Genomic DNA, 15,720 nt, shown 5'->3' with positions numbered 1-15,720 from the left:
TCTTGCAGAGTCCTTGAGTTCACGGTGCAGAAAGTAGAGCTGGGGGGAAGCTAAATGACCTGGCACTACAGAGAGTCTCTGGTTTCCGACCTCTGTCTTCCTACTGACTCCTGAGGGCCGTTGGCTTTTCCAGGCCTTTGTTGTAAGGCGAGCTTCGCTGAGACATGGGGAGAGTGAGGAGTGGATTTGAGCCAAAGTTTGGGTTCTTCCTTCATTGGTTTCTCCTCCTTCTTAGGCTCAACCATCCCAATGTGGTGGCCGCCCGGGATGTCCCCGAGGGGATGCAGAACTTGGCCCCCAATGACCTGCCCCTGCTGGCCATGGAGTACTGCCAAGGAGGAGATCTCCGAAAGGTGAGGCTCCCAGGGTGGCGCAGCCTGTCTGGGTGGGGGCAGTGGGGAGACCTTTCACCGCATTCATCACCAGGAAGCCCAGGGAGCCACGGTGACTTCAGCAGGGTTGCTTGTCCTTGCTAAATCTCCCGTCCATGCCCAGTATGGGGTGTGAATCGAGAGCCTGAATCAGAAGCCCTTACGAGAAGGTCAGGGAAGGGCGCGCTGTACGTTCTGCACAGTGATTAACTAAAATGACAAGGAAACAATCACCAGGTCTCGAGTGTGGGGAAAGACTGGATACATTCCAAAACAAACTTTTCCTCTCTCAGCATGTCAGGGCCACTTCAGTCTTTCATGTCAGTGTTACTCCTGTCCTTATTAGGAAGGACTGTCTCCCACAGATGTGGTACCTTCAGGGTCACGGGACAGCAGGAAGCAGGGTGGCTTAGTAATCAGAGAACCCAGGTACAGTTCCATAGCCACTGTTGACTCACCTTCTGGGCTCTGCTTTCTTCCTTCTCATCACATTGGCTTCTCTTTACTAGAATATCCACTCCGTAGTGGGTGATGGCAGTCCTCCCCTGGCTCAGGGACAGTGGTGTGCGTCTACCTCCCTGATGTCCTTTAAAACAGTATCACGTAACCGTTGCCTCATCTGATTTTCAACAACCCTGTGATGTTGGTAAAACAGATGTGATTCTCATGTAAAGCGTGAATATCATGGCCCAGAGAGGGTAGGTGTTTGCCAGCCCTCACACGGCTGCAGTGGCAGAGCTCAGGCCACAGGCAGCACGGACCCCACTGCAGGCCGCCTCTCTGTCTGTGGAACTGAGTAATGCCACAGAGCGTGAGGAAGATTAAAAGCTCTGGACAAAAGAGCTGTTTTTGCACCCTGGCTGGGTGGCTTAGTTGGTTGCGGCATTATTCCATACCCCAAAAGATTGCAGGGTCGATCCCCGGTCAGGGCACACACCCGGACTGCGGGTGGGATCCCTGGCCAGGGTGCATACCGAGGGCAGCAGTCAGTGTTTCTCTCTCACATTGATGTCTCTCTCTCTCGCCCTTCCTCCTCTAAAATCAATAAACATATTTTCGGATGAAGATTGAGGGAAAAAAAAGAGTTGTTTTTGTATTGAAAAAGAGGTTTCTCTGTTAGTGCACATCTCCTTAAGCTGTTCACTCTAGAAGAAGGCTCATGATATTGAGAAGAGCCATACGTAGGCACTTCTGCCTTCATGTGGCAGTTTCCTGGACCCAGAATCACATGCTATTCTCATTACTCTTCTGGCCCCTTCCACCTTCTTTTTGACAAGGAAACTCTCCACAAGGGTTGGTCCGCCACAGTAGCTTTCTCCCGCTGTGGGAGGTGGGCTCATCCTGGGTGTGTCACAGCCGGATGTGAACACAGTCGCTGGCATGGCCACAGGCAGGGCGCTGATAACAGATGAGAAATGGGGAATGTGACAAAGCTTCAAGTTTCCTCTTTATTTTCCTAACCTTTGGCAATCATCTGATCACTAACTGCAGTTATTTAAGGAGAGAAAGCCAGGTCATAGTTGAACAAATGGTTCTTAGAGGGCAGAGCAGGGAGTAGGAGGGATGTGACCAGATTATGGAGGGGCCTGAAACTGGGCAGAGGACTTCAGACTTGACCTCGTAGGCGACAAAGAGCCAGTTACTCAGAGAAGAAGATACGCATTTCGGCATGCCGGGCCTGGCGTGGGTGCAGGGCGACCAGGGGAAGCAGGAAATGTTTGCGTCCTAGGAGGCCCCTGTTCGTGTTGTTACCCATGGGGTGGGATCGGGGCGGCGGGGTGGGGGGGGATTGGAGGAGGGCGCTGCTGCCCAGAGTGAAGGGGCTCTCTTTGTTCTCCAGATTAGGCAGCCTGTCTTTGCCTTCTCCGAAAAGTTTGAAATCTACACCCTGGTCATAGAGACAAGCTTGGCCAGCACATAAGCAAATGTAAAAGCCAGAACAGACTGAAAGAGTGAAGTCTGTATGCCTGGCTCAGGAAACAGGCCCTTGGACATTCATGGTAATAAATGTTAGTTAGTGACTATAAACCTCAGCTGGGAAGTTTTTTATCCATTGCCTTCATTGGAGGCCAATTTCCAGCAGCATATCAAGCCCTTCCATAAGCTGAGAGGGCCAGGAGGGCAAATGGGCCAAGTGTTTGGGCTCGAGCCTCAGAAACACATGGCTTCATATTCCAGCTGTGCCCTGGAATGGCTGTGTGAGCAGACAGACCGCTGACCCCTCCAGTCTCAGGTTCCTCACCTATGCAGTGGACATTCCTACAGTTCTTACCTCAGTGGCAGTGAGGAGGAGGAGGAGGAGGGAGACATTGCAGGTAAAGCTTTACCTAGCTGATTCGTGCAGAGGTTAGCCTGGTGCCAGGCACGTAGTAAGTGCTCCTTAAGTGCTCCTCCTATCATCATCACGCCACTGGCAAGGTGATGTCCGGAAATGTCAGAGGGTTGTTTTAGTGACTGCCTTCCACCCTGCCTTTTGCGGGATGCTCAGGAGCAGTGGGCTGATTGTGGCTGAGCTTAGACTCTGTCCTGTCTCCCTCAGAACGGCAGCACAGGTAAGCCTGAAAATCCCTCGTTATAGAATGAGTCAAACCCTCAGGTTGCGGAAGTGAGCACTTCCGGGAGTTCTCAGTCCAGCTTCCTCCTTCACCTTGGACCAGTTTCTGCCAGTCCTACTTCCCCGGGGCTGGCTGTCAGCTTATGTCCCCAAAGCTCAGGGCCGGACCGCACTCAGATGACTTCAGCTGGCAAAAGCCACTTGGGGGCTTATTGGTGGTTGGTTGCCACTCAGTCTGACGCTTCTTTTCGTCTTCTTGACAGTACCTGAACCAGTTTGAGAACTGCTGTGGCCTACGGGAAGGAGCCATCCTCACTTTGCTGAGTGACATTGGTAAATCCCAGCCCTGGAAGTCGGGCCGAGCCCTCCAGAGAGAGTGTGTGGTGCCCCTGTGAGTCCTTGTGGAGCACAGAGGGGCGATCTTTTGGTCCTCTGGTCTGTACAGAGGGTTTGGTTGAGGAGTGACAGAGTGGGGAGGTCATCAAGGGGCTAGTCAGGCAGGCACTGAACTCAAATAGAGTTCCCTTCCTTCCGGACTAAGTCATGAAGTGAATTATGATGTATATAGAGTAACAGATTTCCTTTCCCATTACAAACTTCCACGCCCCACTTTCCTGGAATGAGCAGTGATGGAGTAGGTTGTCATTTGAATGAATTTCATCCTTGGCAACAAACTTTTCCACTTCCACATTGGCAGCTCTTTTGCCAACCACAGGCGTTGGGAAAACTTACCCTTGTTTAATCCTTTGGTGCTGCCCGTGTCCTCAGATGAGGGTATTTGTGGCACTTCTGGGAAGACCAGGCTGGCTTTGGGGAGACTGCAGAGGTCAGAAGTGACTTCCTCAAGCCTGGCTCCTGCTCTAGGAGGGAACTTGGAGGGGGAACTCCGCAGGTCAGTCACACATGATGCCAGCCTGGCGAAATAGACCTCAGAAGTGACAGAGGGGCTTCCCAGGCTTCTGGAAAGAAAAATTCTTTTTAAGCTCCAAGGTTATTGGTGAAAGTTGACTGCTTGAGATCTAAAGTTTAGAGTTATCCAGAGTTTATCACTGAGTCTTGCCCTGAGATGTGGGGAATGATATGCAATCCATTTTTATACCTTTCTCATTGTAACCTTTTGAAGCTGCATTTTGTTTGCTGACACTTAAATTTTTAGAAAAACTTCAAACATATAGAAAAGTTAAAAGTGTAGTGTAGTGAAACGCACGTACCTGTCACCTGGATTCACCGGTTGTTACCATTTTGCCACAAGCTGTTCTCTAAGTCTTGGCCTGGAAGGATAGGTGGGCCTCCAGTCTCTAAGACACTTCGCCTTGCTGCTGTGGGTCAGCTTCTTCCTCACTCTTTTTCACTTTGGTTGGGAGGTGGGAAAGGAGAAAATGAAGTGGGGCAAAGTCAAGCAATGACATAGTTAAGGTTTGGATCCAAACAATCCGACATAGAAAATTCTGTCTCCCTCTCTATGCCATATCTTTGTTTTTTGAATGGAGTCCACAGTGAAGGCGATTTGACATTGCACCAATTTTATCTGATTTGGCTGGACATCCACCACTGGCCAGACCGATTCATGCATTGGCCCATGTGGGTCTACCAGAAGGGTCCTGTCTATCTACCTACAGGGTCTAATCCATAGGTCAAGAATCTCACCGGTTTTCTCAGCACCTTGCTGCATGGCTTGCCCATGTACACTTTGCTCAGACATTTAGTTGATTGTATTTTTCCCGGTGGCCAGATCATTAATTTATTCTCTGTTAATTTGGGTTGAAAGCAGGTTAACAGGTTGGGAAATATTCTTTTGCTCTTCATGGGCAACTTTTATTTTGTTTTTCTCTGGTTAGAGCTTCAAGTTATTGTTTAAAATGTTGTTCTTTGAAATCTTTTTCTTTTACTCAGCTGTGCTTTCAGTAGATAGTTATTAAGAAAGTCTTAAATTATTGGCTTATGTGCCCATATAACTTTTATACTTTCTCAAATGATTCTCTAGTGACATTAATAGACCTTCTCACTGTGTATTCTTGGGTCTGGGCACATTGTGTATCCAGTTACCATTGACTTGCAGGGTAGCTTTCATGTTAGTTATTACCTGTTCAAGTTGTGTGTGTGTGTTTAAGTTACACATAAATCAGAAAAACCGACAGGCAAACTCCCGAGGGCTTACGTTGTTCAGTTCTCTTATAGGTGGATGAATATTAAAATTCTTTAGGTCAGTGATTTCCTGTCTTTCCTCTTTGTGACCCCAAATTAGAAATAATGAGTCTTGAAGTATTAGGACACTAAAATTCAATTCTTGAAAGCAGAGGCTTTAGTCATTGCTGTATCTCCAGCAAGTAGAACAGTAGTACCATACATAGCAGCTTCTCTATAAATACTTGTCAAACAAATGAAATCAATCCCAAGGGAAATTAAAATAAGTAAAGGCCTATTTAAAAAGAACATATCCACATATATGTAACACTCCCAGGGCAAATACCAGCTCTTCCACTTATTGGCAGTGTGGTCTTAGGCATGTTACTTAGTTTTTAAGGACATTGGTTTTGCTAGCTATAAAATGGGACCATTACTTATCTCATTAGAATTGTTACAAGGATAAAATGAGATGATGTATATAGAGTTCCTTGCAGTGCTCTGCTCCTGGCAGAATGGGCAGTCAGCAAGTTTTAGTTCCTCTCTTTCATCCTTCCCCTTCTGGCTTTGGATTTATAGCACCCCTTTTGAAAAACCTCCATAATGTTAATTTGGGTATTGACTTGAGCTTGGGATCCAGTGAGCCAAGCAGGTGGTTGTCTTATGAGACTTCCCTTCCTTAGACCCATTCCTGTCTCAGCCACCTTTTGGATGCCCTTTCATCCCCAGACTTTGTGGTTGTGCTGGAGGTGGCTGATAAACTTGTGTTTTGTTTCTATTGCCATTTCTGATTTGTATACATGATTCATCAAATTTATTTCTTTTGCAAGGGTTTTGTCACTGAGCCAAAGCTCAAAAGCTTTTTTTTTTTGAGCGCATCTCACATAACCCTTTTGTATTCTGAAACATTTCCTGAGCATGTTTTGTTCCGGTTTGTTTCAAGTGCTGGCGCCACGTTCCGTTTGTTGGAGTTGCCACTTCTGTCTTCTGCCAGGTTGACTTCAGATAAGTGGCAGAGCCACACCCTTGACTGCTACGTCCGGATTCATTGCCTTCTCTTCTGGGTTAAGCCTGTTTACCCCCCATATCTTCTGTGCCACTAACCTCCCAGAGGTGCCCACTCAGAGCAGCGCCAAGATAATAAACACAGGTAGGAGTTTGCCAGTGAACCTTAAATTGCCTAAGGAGATACTGCAATGCACATGTGGGAAAATGAACAGATGCCTGGCAAGCACACGGATGAGCCTGTTTCCTCTGTCAGACCATTGCTTTTATGCTGGGAAGAGATTTGGAGACAGGGGCAGTGGCGGCTGGACATTAGTTGTCTTCCACCTAATGTGATCTTAAAATAGCTCAAGAACGTTGTATTTAAGTGGATTCTATTAAAACAGTCTTGCTCATTATCTTCTGGAAAACATTGGCACGTGTTTCCTTCTTCCAGGAGAGGAACAGACTCATGGGCACTCAAGAATAAGGCACAGGTTGCCACAGTCTGAAATCCCTTGTCTCCTCTCCCTGAGGGGTGGGGACCTGCCCCCACCTCCGGGCTGTCTGGGTGGGCCGGCTGTGCATTTGCCAGGGCCTTATCTGATCTGAGATCTGACTCAGCTTTCCTTGATTCTTCAGGTGGTTGGTTTACTATTGTGACTGACCATCCTGTCCTCTGAGCCATCAGGAGCCCCGCTCCCTATTTTTATCTGTGCTTCCTTCTTTGGGTCGCCATCTCTGTCCTTATGGGAGCTGCCCCTGGCAGGATCCAGCACTTAAACACGAAAGAGCAGAGAGGCTTTCAAAGAGAACGCAGGGCTTTTGGGAAGAGCTCCATTCTAAAAATCAGAAAATTGGGCTCTTTCTTTAGTGTTTCTCTAATTGTGGATTTATAACGAAAAGGATTACCTGACCTCAGAAATTTAGATCATTTGGAAAGCGTAAATAACCAGATTAATGAATATAGCAATAAGAGAAGACAACTATCTTTCAGTTCCAGCTTCTCTCCTTTCCCTGCTCTTTCTTCTTGTGCAAGGACCTTTTTGGTCTATTTATCTTTCCATTTCTTTTTTATAGAACACTGGGGACTTTCTGGGCCTACATGTCCTCAACTTTAAAATGAGGAATTTGAGCGAGGTGACTTTAGAGAAGGTCCTTGCTAACTCTAAATATTCCATTTTCATTATTCAAGTAGCTGATTTTCAAAATGTTTGCCCCAGAATGTCTTGATGTTCACTTCATTTCCCCATCCTGACTGCTTCTCACAGTTTTCTCTCCCCTTCCTCTCAATGCATCGTCTCCTGCCCAGAGCCTTTCTGGATGCATTCTTTTATTTCTGCTCCTCCCTATTCTTCCCTGGCCAGACTGCTCACTGCCAGGCCATTCTCATAACATCTGTATCAACCACATCTCCAAAAGTTGTATGTTCAACTCTGATCTCTTTCTTGTGTCACTTGTTTCATTTTTCTGCCAATTTTGAATCTCATGTCTTAGAATCTGCCCCTCTTCCTGCTCTATGCCCTTCTATTTAAAAAGTCTCCAGGAATGCCCTGGCTGGGTTGCTCATTTGGTTAGAGTATCATTCCCATACACCAATGTTACAGGTTCAATCCCAGGCAGGGCACGTGCAAGAATCAACCAATGAGTGCATAAATAAGTGGAACAAGAAATTACTGTTTCTCTTCAATAAATTAAAAACAATTTAAAATAAAAAAAACAAAGTAAAAATAAATAGTCTCCAAATACTTTCAACCTTCCATTGTGTTGTATATCTCTCATTTTCCCTTTCTTTTCCTGCTGCCTTCACTAATTGGTCATAGGAAATTACTGTAATGACCTCTTACCTCACCTCCTCACCTCCATTTTATTAATTTGCCTTTCATTTGAAAGGACCCTTTTGTCATGATCCATCATTAGATCAAGGCCAAACCTCTTAACCTGCATTTCTTTTGATCCATTCTAGCCAACTTCACATGTAAATGGCTCGAAAACCCACTCCTCAGCCCTCCTGCTTGCCTTTGCGCCTGCTCCTCCTTTGAAAATGCTACTCCTGCACATCCCCAACAATCCTACGTCTGTCTGTCTATCTATCTATCTTCCAGCTACAGCGTTAGACTTGTCCCTTCCATGGGAACTGCCCTAACCCCTTCACTCACTCACAGTGGATCTCTCTCTCATGTTTCCCTCCCTCCCTTCTTTCCTTTCTTTCAAAAGATTTTATTTATTCACTTTTAGAGAGAGGGGAAGGGAGAGAGAAAGAGGAGGAGAGAAACATCGATGTAAGAGAGAAATATCCATCAGCTGCCTCTCATACACTCCTGGCTAGGGACTGAATCAGCAACCCAGGCGTGTGCCCTGATGGGGAATCGAACCAGCACCCTTTCGTTTTGTGGGATGTCATCCAACCAGCTGAGCTACACCAGTCATGGCTCTCATGGCTTTTCCCTTTTTTACCTACTCTGCTCACTTAGTACTTGGCATCTCTGTTGTTGTTATGTGATCCCTGCCTATGGTTGACAATAAAGACTGACTTCTGCACTTGGGGCCCATTGTCCAGACTTTGTGCAGTGAGCCTTCATTTGATCTACTGGCACATTTTCCACAACACCTAGCAAACAGAAGACACTTTATAAGTCCCTAATCAAAAGGATGAGAGAATGATTTTTCACTTTTCTCCTAGCACTTGGTGTGACTACCTTGCTGCCTTGCTGCTTAGTCATAGGGACTGTTTTAGCTGAGAAACCTTTAGCTGGACTAAATCTTTCTTCACATGTCTGCACTTGGCCTTCCAATCTGTTTTGTTTGGAAAATTCAGTGTCACCAAAGTGGCTGGCACATAGTAGGCACATGGTCAATTTTTACTGCGTGAACGAATATCCTGTTGCCCTTCTTACTCATTGGTGACTTAAATTATCAATTGGTGACTGTATTTTCTCTCTCTTAATCTCTGTCAGCCTTTTGGTCCATTTATCTTTGCATTTCTTCTCTATGGAACGTATCCCAAACAAAAATGTTAAGGGAACTTAGTAATCCTTTTGAATTTGGAGTGTAGTAAGTAGGGAATCGTGGACAAAACCCTTCTAAAACTGGTATTCTACAAAGAAATCTCTTCCCCAATTTGTGGTCTGTAATCTGAAAAAATATACAGGAGCTCTGCATCAATAGGAGCACCGAGAGCGTCGTGTTCTTCATGTAGATGTTTGCCCACCTCATGAGCTAAGGGAAAGCTGGGATATGTTATCTGGATGCCAGTCCCGACAAGGGTAATAGGAGGTGGCGGTGGTTGTCCTGTGGCAGGTCCTTAACTTGGACTCTCTGTGTGTAGTATCTGTCCTAGGAATTCTTTTCTATAATTAAAGCATGAGAAACGAATTTTTAGCCTTTAAAGCTGTGGGTTTTAATATTTATACATGTGTATTATCACTATTGCCAGAAGTTTAGATGTTTAAATAAACTTTCAAATGCAAAAGTATTTTTCTTAACCCCAAATTCTTATTTTTCATCCAATTTAAATCAGGTTTTCTTGGCTTGAGACAGTTTCGATTCATTTCATGATGCTCTTCAGGCACAGTTTTGTGAAATGCAGTGCAGTCAGGCCAAACTAAGTTTTTTAAGGACTGATTCGGTACACGGAACTATTTAAAAGGTCTTGCCTATCAAAGTTTGACTGTTTTATTCAATCCAAGAAACTACATATAACAACATCTGTAGAATTCTTTAATTTCCAATTTTAAGTTGACAAAACTGTTTGAGAATAAATGACTGCCCAAAAATAAGGATTAAAGTTAGTTATGTACTGTTGCTTAAGCATAAAAAAGGACAGCTATTAATAGTAATCAGCAGATTCAGTGACTACCTTGCCATCCCTCCTCACTAAAGATTTGGTGACAGCTCAATCAGCATGGCGTAGAGAACGATGCTTTCAGTCTGATCTGAAAGTTCCTCTCCATCACTGGGGGGCTGCTTGGCGCGTCTCACCTGCTCGTGCCTCATGTTATTTGCAATGAGATTTTCACATCTACCTTCAGAGGCCTTATTTTAGTCTGAGTTTATGTGCTTGCTCAAAATACGGCGAGTCTCAACTTTCACCCTTTCTGCTTTTGAACACATCAACTCACACTTTTACCTATTATATCCTGACACTCTTGTCATATACCCAAACAGGCCTTTTGTGGTATCTAAACATTTTGAGTCACTGAATGTCAGTGCTCCCTACCAGCCACTAGTTCAGTTTCAACAGTTACATCATCCCTGTGTGTAAGGTTGTGTTTATGCAGTTATTACAGTGTTTTATTATACTTTGCTTTGATTCTTTAATAAAAAAATTAGTGCATTAAGAAGCATTGGTCTTTAAAAGTTAATACAATAGAGAATAAGATGGAGTAGAATTTTTTAGGCATTGACAATAACAAGTTTTTCACTTCATTTGGAAAGTCAGTGGATCTAAGCCAATCTATTCAGTTATGAAAGAAAAGAAAAATCAGGAGCAAGTATGAAATGCTGGAACTATGTGGTCAAAGGCTGGGTTTAAAAGGGCAGATGTTTAGAGGTTTTGTAACATCACATTGTTCTGAGATGGCACTGTCCAAATCAGATATTAGTCAGTTGTTCAGCTGTCCCAGTTTGACTTTCAAGTGTTTTAAGGAAATATTGAGCATGAAAGTCTTTATGTAGCGTGTCTGATTGCTAGTTCCTATGGAAGGCCTTTCTCCGCCTGCTTTGCAGAGCAGGCAGGAACTACTGTATGGGGCCAGAGGGCTGCCCACTTCCCTGGCCTGCCTGCATTCTTAGTTTGGCTTGATAAGTTTGTTTATCATTGTTACACCTCTGTTAGTGTTGTTATTGCATTTGCTTTTGACTTTTTTTTTAAGCAAAAACACAGATCATACCATTAACTTGAAAGTGTATCATTAACATTCCTGAATCATGCTATCTGTCTCTGAGTTCTATCATCTGTAAACCTAAATGACTTTAAAACAGTTGCCTGGTATAATGTGGATCTACCATAATTCGGTCAACCATTCCCTGACTGATGACTTGCAGTTTGTTTCTGGCTATTTCACTGCAAGGTATAAAATAAACATCCTTATTTGTATGTTATGATGCTTTTGATTTTATAAACTAGACTACCACAGGTGGAAATAATGGGTCAAACAACATGTATATTTTATAATAGATATTGCCATACTTTTTTTTTTTCCAGAAAGGCACAGAAATTTTTACTCCTTCCAACAATGTAAGGAAGTGCCTTTTATTTCTCATCTGAAATTTTTGCGAGTTGAAGACGTGAAAAAGGGCGTTTTGCTGTTTTAATTTGCACCTTTTGGACTATCTGTAACTTTGAGCAGCTTTGTGTATTGCTCGCCATTTGTCCTTTTTCTTCTATAAATTGCCTTTTTCTACTGGGTTGCTTTTTTATGGATTTATGAGAGCTTTTGTCTGTTAGGTATGTTTACTCTTTGGCATATGTGTTGCAGATATTTTTTTCCCCAGCCCTTTTGTCTTGACTTTGTGAATAGTATTTTTTGCCATATACTTTAAAACCTTTTCTATGTCATTTGTATTGCTTTTCTCTATGCCACATACTCTTCTTCATCTGCTACTACTTTTTTTTTTTTTTTGCTAAATTTATCCCTTTGCATTTTAGAGTTTCTGTTGCTAATGTGAGAGAGATGACTTTTTGTTTTTCAACAATATATAACTGACATAGAGAAAAGCTATTGACTTGCATATACTTGTTTTGTTTCCAAATAACTTACTGAATTCTTCCTGGTTTTTAGCCTGTTGAGTTTTCTAGGCATCTAGTCATATCATCTCCAAATAAAGATAATTTTATCTCCTTCAGACACTTATTCCATTTTTTCTTTTTTAATAATTAGCTAGGACTTCTGTTGAGTTATTAAAACCTGCCTTATGAGTAAAAATCACATCCTGCTTGGAGTCTGAGCTGTAGATGGATACCCCCCCACTGACTCCCCCCACCCCCGCTATGTGCCTGACCCTCTTATGTATCATTATCATATTTCCTCTTCACAGCAAAACTTGTGAGTATCAAATAACTTCAAAGCCAGTATTGTGCAGGCTCCTTCCTTCCCAGCTAGATTCTTAAAGTTGGGGGTCATGTCCTTTTCTTATGTCCCTCACAGAGCCTAGCAGACAGCTGGGCGCATAATAAAAATATTGAACTGTCAGATGTGTTGAATGTGCTCCTGTTCTCTTCTTCCATGCTCCCCACTTCTTCCTGGAGTCTGGCTCTGACCTTATTGGACCCTAGATCAGTTGACCAAAGTGTTCTTTGCCCAGAGGGCGCTTCTCCCTGTAGAATTTAGATTTTTGAGCCTCTACACCAGAGAATTCCCCCTTCTCAAACTTGATCAGCATCAGTATCACCTGGGGCACCTGTTAAAACATGGACTGCAGGATTAACCCCAAAGTTTCTGATTCAGTAGGGCAGGGGGTGGGGGACCCGAGAACTTTGCATTTCTGATGTGTTTGGATGCTGCTGGTCCAGGCAATGCAGTTGGAGAACCACTGCTCTAGACTATAGTTGGTGATCTCATGGATGCGAGGCTATGAATCCTTTGCATTAAAAAGCCGGATTCTTGTGATCCCAGTTCTGCTCATGTAGCCAGGCCTCCTTTCCATCACCTGAGGGGCATCTGTCCAGGTGCCGTCCTCCACCAAGAGTCTGTGCACTGGGAGTCAGGCGCACGCAATATTCATCTTTCACAGCGTAGGTGATTTTGAAATAAGAAGTGTTTTTTAGGCTTAATGAAAACTCATTCCCCTTTCCACTCTCTCAGCCTCTGCGCTTAGATATCTTCATGAAAACAGAATCATCCATCGGGATCTAAAGCCAGAAAACATCGTCCTGCAGCAAGGCGAGCAAAGGGTGAGTGACCCTTCTGGGACCTGAGGAGCCCTGGGGACCGGTTCAGGGGGGCTGCTCTGGTGGAGGAGGAACAAGCTTTGCATGTTTGTTTATATTTGCATTCCCTTGAGTTTATATGTGCTTTGATTCTCTGGGAATTCTGATTTGAAACAAAATTTGGCAGAAAGTTCTTGCTTTCAGATTGAGGCAAGTTTGAATGGATCACATTGTTAATTGACCAAGTTGCAGGGATCTGATAAGGAAAATAGTGTTTTTTCCCCTCTCCAGCCCCAGCCTTCAGGACTAACACTTCTTTGAAATAGACTTTGTTTTCATTTTTTTGAAAGCATCCACTCTTGATGCTAATTTGGAAACGAGCTCTAAGCTGGTTCTGGATGTGGTTGAGAGGAGGCATTTGGAGCTGCCCGTGGAGCCCGGTCCTGCCTGCAGCGCCCCCAGAGCTCTTAGTGACCCTTTCCGGTGGCCCTGCTGCGTAGGTGTGGTGGTAACCCCCGCCATGGGGCTTGGTGCTGTGCTTCTTCACAGCCCTGCTTATTTGGCTGGGGGTGATGAGCAGGGGCTCAGCTGAGAGGAATGTAGTAGCTCACATGGGGTCACCTAATCTCTCTGATAGAGCTTCCATCAGCACTCTAGGCTGACCCACGACTGTCACGGTGCTCACCTTTGCTTCAGTTCACATGCATTCTTGCCATTGGCTCTTAAGAGTTGAGAACTAAAGATAGTTACTTCTGAGAGGGGACTGGCCTGGTCTTTCACGTCCTAAAGTCCAGGTTTAGCAATGCTGAGGGCTGGTGGTCTGTTACTGTTGGCCTTCCTCTGGTGATTGGTCACAGAGTAAGGAAGAACATATGCCTTTCTCCAGCATTTTTACAGCATATGTTTGTTCCTTCTGCCCTAAATGTACTATGTTGAAGGTATTCTACTGTGCATTTGGAGGTTTTTAGGAGGTTAGGATCCAGTAACACCTTAGACTTCATCCCTTGCTCTGGCAACAGTCAGAATCCTTATAGGAGGACAATGTGTATTCATAACCCTCAGATTTCTCCTCCTCCCTTTTTTTTTTCAGTTAATACACAAAATTATTGACCTAGGATATGCCAAGGAACTGGATCAGGGCAGTCTCTGTACTTCCTTTGTGGGGACCCTGCAGTACCTGGTAAGAAATGGGATTTACATGTTTGCTGATCAGTTTCTGTCCGGTGGCCATGTCTGTGGGGCTCTTCTCTGTCCTTGCTTTTAGCATCTAAGTCTTGCCAGCTCTTTGGTTGTTTCCTAGATGCATAGGAATTGTTGTAGGAGATCAGAGGCATAACCTGGTCAGGTCAGCACTTTGCCAGCAGAGGCCGAGCCTCGGGAAGGATATGGTCAGCTTCTCTGATGTCAGAAGGGCTCTGCTGGTGCGTCCTCACACAGATCCAATAACCTCTGTGCTTCGGTGTGTTGTCTGAAAATAAAGAATTTGAATGAGATTCATACTGGTCTGTAGAGGCTGCAGTTTCCAGGAGGTGTTCCATTGAGGAGGAGCTGAGAGTTCTGAGCTCCTACCCCTTCTTCACTGTATTTGGTCTGAATGCTGCGGTTCTACTTGAGTCATTCATTCATTCAAAAAATAGTGATTGAGTGTAGCCTCTGTGCCAGGCACTGTGCTATAGAGGTGGTGATACATTGGGAAAGAAGACATTTCGCTGACCCTTAGGAGCTTAGAGTTTAGCAAGAAAGTAGGCATTACCCTAAAATATTCACCAATAACTAAGAAACTATAGTTGTGGTAAGTGCCGCCAAGGAAAAGTGCAGGGTGTGATGAGAACATAAATTAAGAAGACTGAGCCTAGTCTGGGACCTGAAGGAGGAGGACGTGAAAAGGGGCAGGAGGTGGGAGGAGGAAGATGAAATCCCAGGCAAAGGGGTAGTACATTGGGAGACTAGAAAATGTGGCTGGAGCCTAGAGAGGAAGGAAGAGAGTATCTTGGGTTGAAGCTGGAGACAGAGAACAGATGATTCAGGGCCTTTCTGGCTGAGTCCAAGATTTTAGACTTTCTCCTAAAACCTCTGGAGAGACATCTTTTAAGTTAGAGAGGGATCATGTTTACCTTTTGAAAAAGATCACTCTTGAGAGGGTGGGGAGAATGAATTTCACTGAACAAGAGTAAAATTATGGACAAGTCGTAAGGGGAACGTCGGGATCAGCAGTTCAGAGCTGATGGCAGCAGTGAGGACGTAGAAACAATTGAAGCGATACTTACCAAGGAACATACAAGGCTTGATAATACAATAGATTGCTTATGGAGGATAACAACCACTAAAGTGTTGACTGAAGAGAGGAGCCTTCAAAAATAACAAAGGAGTCTTTGTTATTTTTGTTAAAAAACAAAAATGAAAGAGAATGTTGAAAGCCACTGGATTTGATGAGCTTAAATATTCCATTTAGTTATTAAATTAAAAAAAGAAAAAGAAAACTCTTTGAAGTCTTTCTGGGTGCCTTTATACTTCTCACTTATCCCACCAGCTAGGGTGTGGGTTCCTTATCACCTGCTCTATGGAAGAGACGTTTCGGAGTGGCGGCTCGCGGGCACTAAGATTCAGGCCCCTGTGTCTGCCGTTACGCAGGTCCTGCTGATTGTCCCCTGGAATCCTCATCACCTCAGCAGCAGTTCAGTGGAGCGGGCTTCCGGTGCTCTGACCAGGATGCTCAGTGACATCATTCACTTGCAGGAGACAAAACTTCCTGTAACCAAAGAGTTTGACCTGACCACCCCCCAATTTGCCCTCTTGGCTTGGACTCCTTGGCCCTT

At 44.5% G+C, this 15,720-nt stretch overlaps 1 protein-coding gene across 5 annotated transcripts in view; it reads left to right on the top strand.

The window, feature by feature from the left end:
* IKBKB (inhibitor of nuclear factor kappa B kinase subunit beta) overlaps window positions 1-15,720 on the top strand; it is a 49,692-nt gene that overhangs the window by 12,548 nt on the left and 21,424 nt on the right. For all 5 annotated transcript variants that reach the window (XM_054565959.1, XM_054565958.1, XM_054565957.1 and 2 more), the window contains exons 4-7: window positions 236-353; window positions 3,189-3,258; window positions 12,840-12,928; window positions 13,995-14,084. In XM_054565959.1, coding sequence (XP_054421934.1) covers window positions 236-353; window positions 3,189-3,258; window positions 12,840-12,928; window positions 13,995-14,084 — 367 coding nt within the window. The remainder of the gene's footprint in view (window positions 1-235; window positions 354-3,188; window positions 3,259-12,839; window positions 12,929-13,994; window positions 14,085-15,720) is intronic.

This window comes from Pteronotus mesoamericanus, unplaced genomic scaffold (genome assembly GCF_021234165.1).
Source record: "Pteronotus mesoamericanus isolate MK-2021 breed Mesoamerican mustached bat unplaced genomic scaffold, CSHL_Meso_final contig_169, whole genome shotgun sequence".
Lineage (NCBI taxonomy): Eukaryota > Metazoa > Chordata > Mammalia > Chiroptera > Mormoopidae > Pteronotus > Pteronotus mesoamericanus.
The sequence above is the reverse complement of the archived record's forward strand: the minus strand, read 5'-3'. Positions and strand labels throughout refer to the sequence as shown.